This window comes from Lathamus discolor, chromosome 5 (assembly GCF_037157495.1).
Source record: "Lathamus discolor isolate bLatDis1 chromosome 5, bLatDis1.hap1, whole genome shotgun sequence".
Classification (NCBI taxonomy): domain Eukaryota; kingdom Metazoa; phylum Chordata; class Aves; order Psittaciformes; family Psittacidae; genus Lathamus; species Lathamus discolor.
This window is the reverse complement of record NC_088888.1, coordinates 69,252,013-69,262,366: the sequence shown is the minus strand read 5'-3', so window position 1 is coordinate 69,262,366 and position 10,354 is coordinate 69,252,013. Positions and strand designations below refer to the sequence as shown.

General features: G+C 57.3%; 1 protein-coding gene across 1 annotated transcript; it reads left to right on the top strand.

Moving 5' to 3' along the window:
• The first annotated feature begins 524 nt into the window (after positions 1–524).
• On the top strand, positions 525–7,572 carry PRDM13 (PR/SET domain 13). The gene is made up of 4 exons (XM_065679137.1): positions 525–665; positions 2,335–2,466; positions 2,565–2,685; positions 6,050–7,572. The coding sequence occupies exons 1-4, from the start codon at positions 525–527 to the stop codon at positions 7,501–7,503; spliced, it is 1,848 nt and encodes a 615-aa protein (XP_065535209.1). The 3' UTR covers positions 7,504–7,572.
• Positions 7,573–10,354: the final 2,782 nt, after the last annotated feature.

Here is a 10,354-nt window from a genome sequence, read left to right as displayed (position 1 = left end):
TCACTTATTTTCCAAAACTGGTTTGTCGAGGAACAATAAAAGGAAGTAAAATTTATGGAGAAATTATACAGTGGATTTGTCACTTAAAATATCGTAACTGTCTCGGGGACAATACCCCATGCTGAGGATTAATGGTCCCTCCAGACCTTTGATTCACCAGCGCCTTTTCTTTGCCCTTGACAAATTGGATTTTTAGGAATGGGAAGGTCGCCTGGCCCATTGTCTGCCAGCCATTCACTCCGCCTGATTATGCAGGAGGGTTAGGGAAAGGCTCCATGTGACCCTCTCGGATGGGACTCCGCAGCTGCTTCAGAAGCCAAACTCTCTCACCAAACTCCGCGCCCCGGAGCATCCCCCTGCCAAGGGGTACCCCTCCTGCTCCCGTTGAAAAGCCGGCGCCCACAACACCGCTGCGTCACTCCGCGGGCGGGGATACGCCGTGGCTCGTCCTCCCCGCCTGCCCCTGTCACTCCGGCCCCCCTTAAGTACTTGGGGTTCCCGAGCGCTGGCACCCGGAGGCAGCGATGCAAAGCAGCAGGGCCCCGGCCGGCAGCGTCAGCGCCGAGAGCTGCATCCCTGCGGGGCTGCGGCTGGGCCCTGTGCCGGGCTCCTTCAAACTGGGCAAGTACCTGTCAGACCGCAGGGAGCCAGGACCCAAAAAAAAGGTATTTTCCGACGGTCTCTGCTGCACCGCTGGACCTTGCTTTTCCTTCGTTCGGCGGAAGCCGGCTTAGGAGAAAAGGCTGATCTCCTAGCTCCCTCCTCCCCGCCTTCGATCTTCCCTTCTTAGAGCAAGCCAGGAAAGGAAAGGGAAGCATTTCCAGAGCGTCCCGAGATGTCTCCTTGTGGCTTTGCCAGGAGAACCCGCCCATGCCCTCTTCCCCCCAGCCCCCCTCGCCAGCGCGGGGGTCAGCTAGCCCGGCTTGTCTCCGCGACGAGGCCAGCGGACCAAGCGGCTCTCCCGGAGGAGCGGACGCGCTCCCGCCTTGAACACAGACGTGCTGAAAACGTCGCCGCAGCCCCGTGCATGGTGCCCGGTGCTGGAGGGTGCTGGTCCCTCCTCTCGGCCCCAGTCCCGCTTGCCTCCGTACACTCGGGCATTGCCCCTTCCCGGCAGGGCTGGCTTCGTGACCCCGAGCCCCGGTGAGACGGGGACATGCGGCTTTCTCAGCCCCCGGGTTTTGTTCGAGGGAGCAGCAGACCCACCTATTCATTTCTGGCTCGGGTTTGTGCCCCGCGTCCCTCCATCCGTCTCCCCAAGCCGCGAGCCCTTCGACTGGGGCCGCAGGGGAGCTCGGGGCAGCGGGCCGGGGGTCCTCCAGGGCAGGGGGTGCGGGTGGTGGCGTCCGGGACAGCCCGGAGCGGCTCGGCCTTCTCGGAAAGCCTCGGACCCACAAATCACAGCCGGAGCGGGAGGGGGCGGTTGCCGCCCTGCTGCCAGCACCGGGGGCAGTGCGTGTCCGAGCAGGGAAGGGGCTCGGACGAGGCGGTGGAGAGTACTCGCCCCGTCTCTCGGGCTCCTTAGGGTACTGCGGGTGGTAGCCCTTCCTCCACCCCCCGGGCAACCGCGGCTCACGCGTTCCGCTCGGATTTTTAATGGTCTTTAATTGTTTTTAAACGCTCTGCCAGCCCACTCAAATTTATTTCTCATCTGGCTCCCTTGGTTTCTCGCTTTAGACCGCTTTGTTCCGGTGACTTTTATTGCACGGTCATTCAGGGAACGGGCACTTCATTTTCTCTTTGTATGGGCAAGCAGATTATGAAGTATGGGGCTACAGAGACTTTGTAGCTAAGCAGAATCCTTCTCCCCTTTCCCCCTCCACATCTCCCGACAAGTGCGTGTCGCGATTGTGTTGCGCCGACTCAAAGACTGCACAAACACTTGAAAAAATAATAGCATCTTACCTGGTCATTTAATACAGCGTTAAGCTAATTGTAGCAGCTGCGACTGAACGAGGCGCATTTGGACCAGTGGGATCTGAGGGTAAAATCCCATTTCCCCTCGCAGTGCTGGGGACGGGGATCTTCTATCCCGACTCCTGCAGAGCAGCAACTACCACCCACTCCCTCCTAGGCCGACCGCAGCTCCCCCAATGCACCTGCGAGCCGCGAAAGTTCCTGCCCAAAGGAGGCTGAGGATGCAAGGCCGGCAAAACGAAACGCTCTGGCCGCTGCTTCCGAGCTGCGATGCCCTGGCACCTGCCTGGTGTAGGAGAGCAGGCTCTCAGGGCAAGGCAGAGCGGGCAGGCAAGGAGGCAGGGGGACGGGTAAGCTGTTTGCTTGTTTTCTGTTTCGTCTGGCGTGGAAGTGACAGCGGTGTCGCCTGTCTTCCAGGTGCGGATGGTGAGAGGGGAGTTAGTGGATGAAGCCGGGAGCTCAGCTCTGGAGTGGATAGGGTTAATCCGAGCTGCCCGAAACTCCCAAGAGCAGACACTGGAGGCTGTTGCGGATCTGCCAGGAGGACAGGTACCCTACTCGCGGCTCCGGGCAGGCGTGGTACTGCTCTCCGTCACCTGCCTCCCCTCTCAAGCCTCCTGAAGAAGTTTCCTTTTTGCCCTTCCCAGATTTTCTACCGGGCGCTGCGAGATGTCCAGCCGGGAGAGGAGCTCACCGTTTGGTACTCCAACCCACTGGCGCAGTGGTTTGACATCCCTGTCACGGCCACCCCAACGCACGACGAGAAAGGTACAGATGCGGCCATTCGTTTCAGAGCAAACAAATTAAATTAATCAAACCAGACCCTCTAATTATCACCTTTGGCGGGAACTCAAACTGCGGTAGGCAACAGTGGGTCCTTGAAATTGCTCCCTTAGAAAACATTAGTGCCAGCACAGCTGCAGTGACTTTTAACCTGCCATCCTTTAAACTAAGACTCCATCTGCTTATGTTTAAAGGGTGATCTATTAACTCAGTAGAGTATGGAAAGGCCCCCGTGCCTCGAGTCCTTCCGACTGCGGTACAATTTAATGATCTTTTGATAGGCAAATGGGATTTCTGTGAAACGAGCCTAAGTGTTATGGTACGAGACAGCAATTTGGCTTCACGGTCTTTAAAAACACCTCTTGCATCTCCCGTGTTCCTCAGTCAGAGCTTCAGAGCCTGTTTTCAGGTTATCTTGTGGGTAGGTTCATATAGGCAAATCCAAACGGGTATTGGACGGTCCCTGTAAATCAGGATGTATGAGGTAAAAAATTAAGTCGGAGTCAAATCAGGCTCAGACAGGGAAATCCGAAGATACCGGGAAGGGGAAGACACCGGGCTGTGGGCTGATTCTTAGCTGGAATCACACTGGTGTTCACAAAAATTACAAGGTGGCAGCACATTCAGAGAGAGAAAAGAAGACGAAACGAAAAGGTGGCCGGCACACCCTTCTGCCCATCCCGGGGGGTCCGGGCGCTGCCCCGGGCGGCGGCGGCGGCTCTGCGACCTGCGGGCGGGCAGTAGGCCACACCGGGCCAAGGCCGCTCAGCTGGCGACGGGCAGACCCCCCTGCTCCTGCCCGACACAGAAGATGCTTCAGCCGGTGGAGACCCCAAGAGTGGAGCAAGGGCTCAAGCCAGGGGATGTTGAGCCCTCCAAAACCCTCGAGGCCTTCTGCTCCGGAGGGAAATCGGGATCCGACCCGGTGGGATGACTGCAGAAACACCGCGCGCTGACTGCTCACCTCCTGCCCAACTCGTGGGATGCGCAAGAGCACAAATCCCTCATTACACTAAAACTTCACCCGGAAAAGAAACTCATCGTCACGTCTCCGTTCCAGCCCTCCACCAAGTGCAGTGAGGCCGCCGGTCTGCAGAGCGTCACCCCTTCGGAAAAACCTGCTCTGGAGAAGTTTTGGCTGCAGGAAGGAGGACGCGGGGCTGGGTTTTGCTCCCTCTCCCAGCCCAGCAGCCCCTGCCAGCGGATGCTGCTCGAGGGAAATAAAGGCAAGGAATCTCGGGCCTGCGAGGTGCAGCAGGCGTGTTGCATGTTCCTCACCCCGTCGAAGCGAGGCTTAACTGCAGACTGAACCTGCGGATCTGCCGTGTTTCCAGCCCCACCATTTCCAGGCTAGTTAAAATGGGCTCGGAATAAGCGTATCAAATGCTGAAGTGCTCTTCTTATAAGGACAGTATGCTGAGAAAAAACGCTCAAAGCCCCATCAAAAGCCGCCAACCAAACAACGGCCACCTCCCCCCCCCCCAAAAAAAGTCCCAAGAAAAATTAACAACAAACCAACCAACCAACCAAACAATCCCTACCCCCAAAACACATCCAAAACCAACAAAACCCCCAAGCCAACATAGTAGAAGAAAGTCAGAGGGGGTTTTGTTTGTTTCTTTGCTTTGGTTTTGTTTTTTTTTTCGTTTTTCCGAACAAGAAAAACTTTGGAAATCTTCTTTTCCAAATCTTCATTTATTTGGGTTTATTGGGATGAGAAAGGGGTATTTTTCGTTTCTTTCTTCCTCCCCCGCCCCCCCCGAGCGATGGCTGCTGCACTGGAACTGAGCCGGGAAAAGCCCCTGGCCTTGCGCTCAGGAGGCTGCCGGTCCCACCAAGCTCTTGCCGAGAACAACCAGGACCAAACCGCACCGCAAAGGCGAACGAGAGCAGCGGTCGGTACCCGCACGCCGTTCTGCCCACAGCGATCCTCTGACCGGTTTGCAAGGCACGGCGGTGGGGTTGTGCGTCGGTTCTCCCTCCCGCGGCCGCTGCCGGGCAGATACACTCCCTCCTCCCGCCCGCCCTCCTCGACGGGGCGAAAACCAGCGTCCAAGGACTTGGTAACGCCGCGCAGCCTGGGACGTCCGATTCGCAGCCAAGTGAGGGAGGGCTGAGCACGACAGCAAGGACACAGGAGACGGGACACTCCCAATAGCGCCGGATCCGTCCACGCGAGTTCCCGCGGACAGCGAAGACTTCGTGTTTCACCGGATCAGCGGCCACCGGCTTGTCCCTGCCCCAAATGCTGAGTTAAGGCCCCTCGGGCTTGTTGCGGCCGCCGTGCCCGCCTCGGCGACCCGCCGACCAGCCCCATTCAGCAGGTGCCCCGGGTGAAGCTGCCCCATTCCTGGTGGTTTGTGCCCCACCCCACCCCCATCGTCCCCCAAGGGATCCCCCGAAGTGTGAGGAGCTGGTCCCCTGCCTGAGCGGCCTCTCGTTTCTGTGCGGCACTTGGTCACACGGCGAGGATCGGCTGGAGACGGAGTGGGGATGGGCAGCAGTTCGTGAGGGACCCGACGGCTCCCGAAACGTCTTAGTGGTGTGTTGTAGTGACGAGGAGAGACGGGGCGGGAGAAGGATGGATATTATGTAGACATAACACGAGAGAGAAGGAAGGAGAAGAGAGAAAGGAGAAAGGAAGGGAAAGGGAAAAGGGAAAGGGGGAAGAGAGAAGGATGGAAAGGAGAGGAAAGAAAAGGAAAAAAAAAAAAGAAAAAAAAAAAAGAAAAGAGAAAGAAAGTGAGGGAGGGAGAAGGAAAAAAGAAGAAAAAGGAAAAGATACAAAAATACCCAGGCAGGCAGGTTGCCCGCAGAGGCGGCGTTTCACCGTCTGGGCTGGGAGATGCTTCTGCTCAGGACACCCCTGGCAAGGCAGAGCCAGGAGGAGGAAAGAGAAGCCTGTTCCTTTGCGTGCCGGGGAGTCACCAGGGCCGCGGCCACCGGGGTCTGTTGCGCTTTAGAGAAGCAGAAGTCTTTAGGGGACGGGGCACAAAGGGCATTGTCCTCTGAAAGGGGACGATTACATATGGCCCATACATATCGGATATTGTCTCGCCGCGTAATGAGGGGCTCACGATCATTAGATTGGCCTTTGTTCGGTGCAGCCGACTCCCTGACATACGCTACCTCCTCTGCAAACGCCAACAGATGGGCTCCCCGACAGACTACTCGCGGCAGCAGCTGCTCCCCTCTGCCTCACGGCGACCGTCCGCGGGAGCGCAGCCCTAACCGAGCAGAGCCTGCACCGCGCCGCGACACGGCGGGGGAGCGGGGATGCGCGGGTAAGCGCGGAGATGCGCGGGGATGCGCGGCCGCTGCTGATGGGCCCTTCCGCTTGCCTCCGCAGGGGAAGAGCGGTACATCTGCTGGTACTGCTGGAGGACCTTCAAGTACCCAAACAGCCTCAAGGCCCACGTCCACTTCCACTGCTCGCTGAGCCACGGCCGCCCTTTCCTCCACCACGACCACGGCCGGCCCGCTGCCTTCGGCCTCCCGCCCAAGGAGCCGTCGGTCGCCGCGCTGCGCGCCCACCCGCCGCCGGGCTGCGGCCCGCGGGAGCCCGTCAAGCGCGAGGCCGCCGTCGCTTCCCCGCCGCTCGCCAAGCCGGGGCTGCCCAAGCGTGCGGCGGGCAAGGAGGAGCAGGAGCGCGCTCTGGACATGAGCGTAGGGGCCGCCCGCGGGCCGGGGCCGCTGCTGGGGCCGGCGGGCGGCAACGGGCTGGCGCTGTGCCCCGGGGCGCGCTCGGCCTTCCGCCCCGCCGGGCCGCTGCGGGAGGAGGCGCGGGGAGCCGCCGCCCTCGGCTTCTCCAAGCTGCTGGGGGGGCTGAAGGCTGGACGCGCCGCCGCCGAGGCGCCGCCCAAGTGCGGGGCGCTGCCGGGAGAGGCCGCCCCCCCGGCGCCGGCGGCCGGCCTGGCGTGCGGCGGCGGGCTCCGCGCCCTCCCGCTGCTCTCGCCGCTGGAGGAGGCCTCGGCCTTCCGGCAGGTGGAGCGGGCGCTGCCAGGAGCCGCCCTGCCGCCCGCCCGCTACCCACCGCTGCCCGGCGGCGCGCTGGAGCGCTTCGCGCTGCCGCCCTTCGAGGGGCTGAAGGCGTACGCGGGGGAGTGCGGGCTGCCCGTGATGCCACTCACCGTCTACAACGGAGAGCTGCTCTACGGCGCCGCGCCCTACTACCCGCTGAAGCTGCACCTGGGCGGCCTCCTCAAGTACCCCGAGTCGGTGTCGTACTTCGGGGGCCCGGCGGCGGGGCTGCACGCCGCAGAGCTGGGTTCACTGGCCAGCATCGACCGCGAGATCGCCATGCACACGCAGCAGCTCTCCGAGCTGGCGGCTGAGAAGGGCCGCGGGCGGCTGGAGGCGCTGCCGGCGGCGGCGGCGGCCGGCGGGAAGCCCAAGACCGGGCACCTGTGCCTCTACTGCGGGAAGCTGTACTCCCGCAAGTACGGGCTGAAGATCCACATGCGGACTCACACTGGCTACAAGCCGCTCAAGTGCAAGGTTTGCCTGCGGCCCTTCGGGGACCCCAGCAACCTCAACAAGCATATCCGTCTGCACGCCGAGGGCAACACGCCGTACCGCTGCGAGTACTGCGGCAAGGTGCTGGTGCGGCGCCGCGACCTAGAGCGGCACGTCAAGTCCCGGCACCCGGGGCAGAGCCTCGGCAAGGCGGCCGAGGACAAGAGTGACTCTGGCTACGCGGCCCCCGAACAGGAACAAAAGACTGACAACGAGAGCGACGTGGACGTCTGCTTCACCGACGACCAGAGCGACCCGGAGAGCGGCAGCAGGAACCACGAGCAGTGACGCGGGATGCGACCGGGGCGGAGCGGCCCGGTCCGGAGAGGCAGCCCTCCCCTCCCGCTGACTCCGAGCTGGGGCGGTCCCAAGGGAGGCCGTGTGGCGGGGGAGCGTGGGCTGGCTGGCACCCGCTGGCGCCGGGGAGGCCGGGAGTTGGGCCGAGAGAGCAGGGGGAGCGAAACCCCGGCGGGCCTGGGATCCCACCGAACAGACAGCGCACCCCCGTAGGCGCCCGTATTTTAGTGGCCATATATTTTTATTGTACCTTTGTGTCGAGGAAATTGTGCCTTTTGGAAACGATTTTTTATTATGTGCTCTCCCGCCACTTGTTCCTGTGATCCAAGCCGTAGGGCGCAGCAGAAGACCCGGGTCACAAGCGCCTCTGGCGTCTGTACACCTTATCTGACACCTCAGATGTGCTTTCTCGGGTCCTAATAAAGCAATACCAGCAGCTTTCTTGAAAAAGAAAGAAAGAAAGAGCAACAAAAAGCCACACTTGCAGCACTGAAGAGGTTCGCATATAGCAGGTGCACCATTTGATCAAGTTGAAATTATTTATAAGAGATAATATTTGAGTAACAAATGTAAATTACATATTGAAAAGCATGAATCTAAAAGCACGCACTCTTATCATTTTAAGGGACATACACTCTGTTCGGTAGAATACAAATGTGATGTATGTTTGTTTTCTAATGAATGATGTACAGTGGATACAGTATTTTGGTCTTGGTTCCGGTTTGTCATGCTATTTTGGTTTATTTTATTTTTTTTCTCTAAATAAAGTTACTGACAAATTACCGGTTGGTTGGTCACTGGAACGCTGCATGCAGGATATTGTGTTTATCCATAACGCTTCTGGTGATGGGGATCTCGGCGCACATCCTGCTGGCTTCAGCTTCTTTGAGTCAAGCTCTAAAGTATTCGTCCCGTTGAATATTGCGTTTGAGTAGTTTCCTTCTGTCACTCAGTAAAACGAACCGGCAAAACCCGAAAAACCCGATCTGTTCTTCCCATGCCTACGATTTTTGGAAAACAATTTTCTTTTTTCCTTCACAGGGTCAGTGGAGAGATGTTAAAGGCTGAACATCATTACTCTGCTTTATCTGTGTTCTCCCAAACGTGCCCCTCTTGCAAACCCTTTTCTTTAGAATCGTTGTTACTTTTATCTAACGAAAAAATCTGCTTATACTGTTGGCATAGGGAACCTGAAACTAGTTCAATTTATAAAAGACTTAGAAAATTATGTTTCCCTTGGAAAACTCTCCAAGTCCCTCCCTCTCAGACCCAGCCAGTGCTTTCGGTGGGAATTTGTGCTTGGGCAGGAGGAGGAAACGGGAGAGAGCCCCACGTTTTGCTTTCGCATAGCTCCCAACTCTGAAGCAGATGGTACACCTCTTCGATTGATGCTGCGATCCACAGAAGGTTGAGAGTTTCCAGGATCGGGCCCGATTTCAGCCCAGGGTATAGGGGAAGCGATATAAAATGGAAACAAATTGCTTCCAGCATCTGAATCACTCTCAGATGCAAAGCTGAAAGAATTTCAGATCCTCCTTTTGCTCACTTAAGGCTAAAAGTGCTTGGCAGTAATAGGAAATGTGAATTCAAATACCAGGCTTGTATTTCCTTTAAAGCTGTAGGCTTTAGGATATTATTATTATTACTATTATTATTTTAATTATTAATATTTTAAGTATTATTCTTTTAATGATGATGATGATGATGTTTGGGCTAATGCACTAAATACCTGCTCACTCGATTCGTTTTTATCCCAGAACACAACTTGTGTTTCTGTCATGAAAGTGAATAGAAAAAGTCTCTCCTGTGGAAAACGGGATATTGTTCGCCTGTCAGTTGAATCGAAAACCCCGTTGTCATGCGTAGCGGGATCCGGAATTTAACCTGCCATGTCTTTATTTCCATATTTATCTGTTGCCTTCTCGAGGCAGGAACCTGGGGAGAGCTGCGTCATTTGGGCTACGAGGTCGGGGAAATCCTGGAATAATAAAGCTGTGATCTGGGAATTACTTACATGTCAGTGGAGGCTGTGTGTTTTACTAGAGGTGTCCCGCGACATCCTAATACTTGGGCTACCTTTACAAAGAAAGGTGCTCCTGGCAGTCAATTTGAATTAACCGTGAATTATCGGTCTGTATGTCTACAAATTAATGTAGTCGTTGAAAGAAGCAAACCACAAACCTAAGTATTTAGCAACCGCGAACAGCCAAAGTCGAGACCAAAACCCCCCCCAACGAACAAACAAAAAACCCCAAACTCAAAACATGTTTTACGTTTTTATTTTATTTTATTTTATTTTATTTTATTTTATTTTATTTTATTTTATTTTATTTTACTTTATTTGACTGCTGAAACACAAAATGCACGGGGAAAAACAGGGGGAAATTCTGCCACGTTTAATTTTTCGGGCCCCATCCCCGCGACCTCCCCAGCGGAGACACGCGCCCCAGCACCGGCCGGGTCCCACCGACTCCGTGCAGCGGGCAGAGGGCGAGCTCCGGTGACCCGCCCGTGATCCGCGCAGCGGCCGCAGCTGCACAAGGCGAGAGAACAGTATGAATCCTGAGCGGGGTAACCGCGCTCCAGTGCGGCTTCCGATCTGTCAGCTGCAGGATGCGCTGGGCCAGCCCTCTCCTGAGGACAGCTGGTTGTTACTATTTCCTTTCCTCCATTGTCCCACTTGAGCCAGGGACGAGGCTACAACGTCCTCCCTAAACCTCCGGGATTTGGGCAGCGCCAGAAGGCCGGGTGCAGCCGGGCCGGGGCAGGAAGCATCCCGGTGTAAGGCTAGGACCAGCAGCTGCAGCCCTTCGGGGGTCTCCGGCTCGCCCCTCGCCCCCGG

Coding starts and splice junctions, on each gene's coding strand:
- PRDM13 (XM_065679137.1), top strand. CDS start 525: ATGCAAAGCAGCAGGGCCCCGGCCGGCAGCGTCAGCGCCGAGAGCTGC. Junction 2,467..2,564: donor CGGATCTGCCAGGAGGACAG/GTACCCTACTCG, acceptor TGCCCTTCCCAG/ATTTTCTACCGGGCGCTGCG. Junction 2,686..6,049: donor CCCAACGCACGACGAGAAAG/GTACAGATGCGG, acceptor TTGCCTCCGCAG/GGGAAGAGCGGTACATCTGC.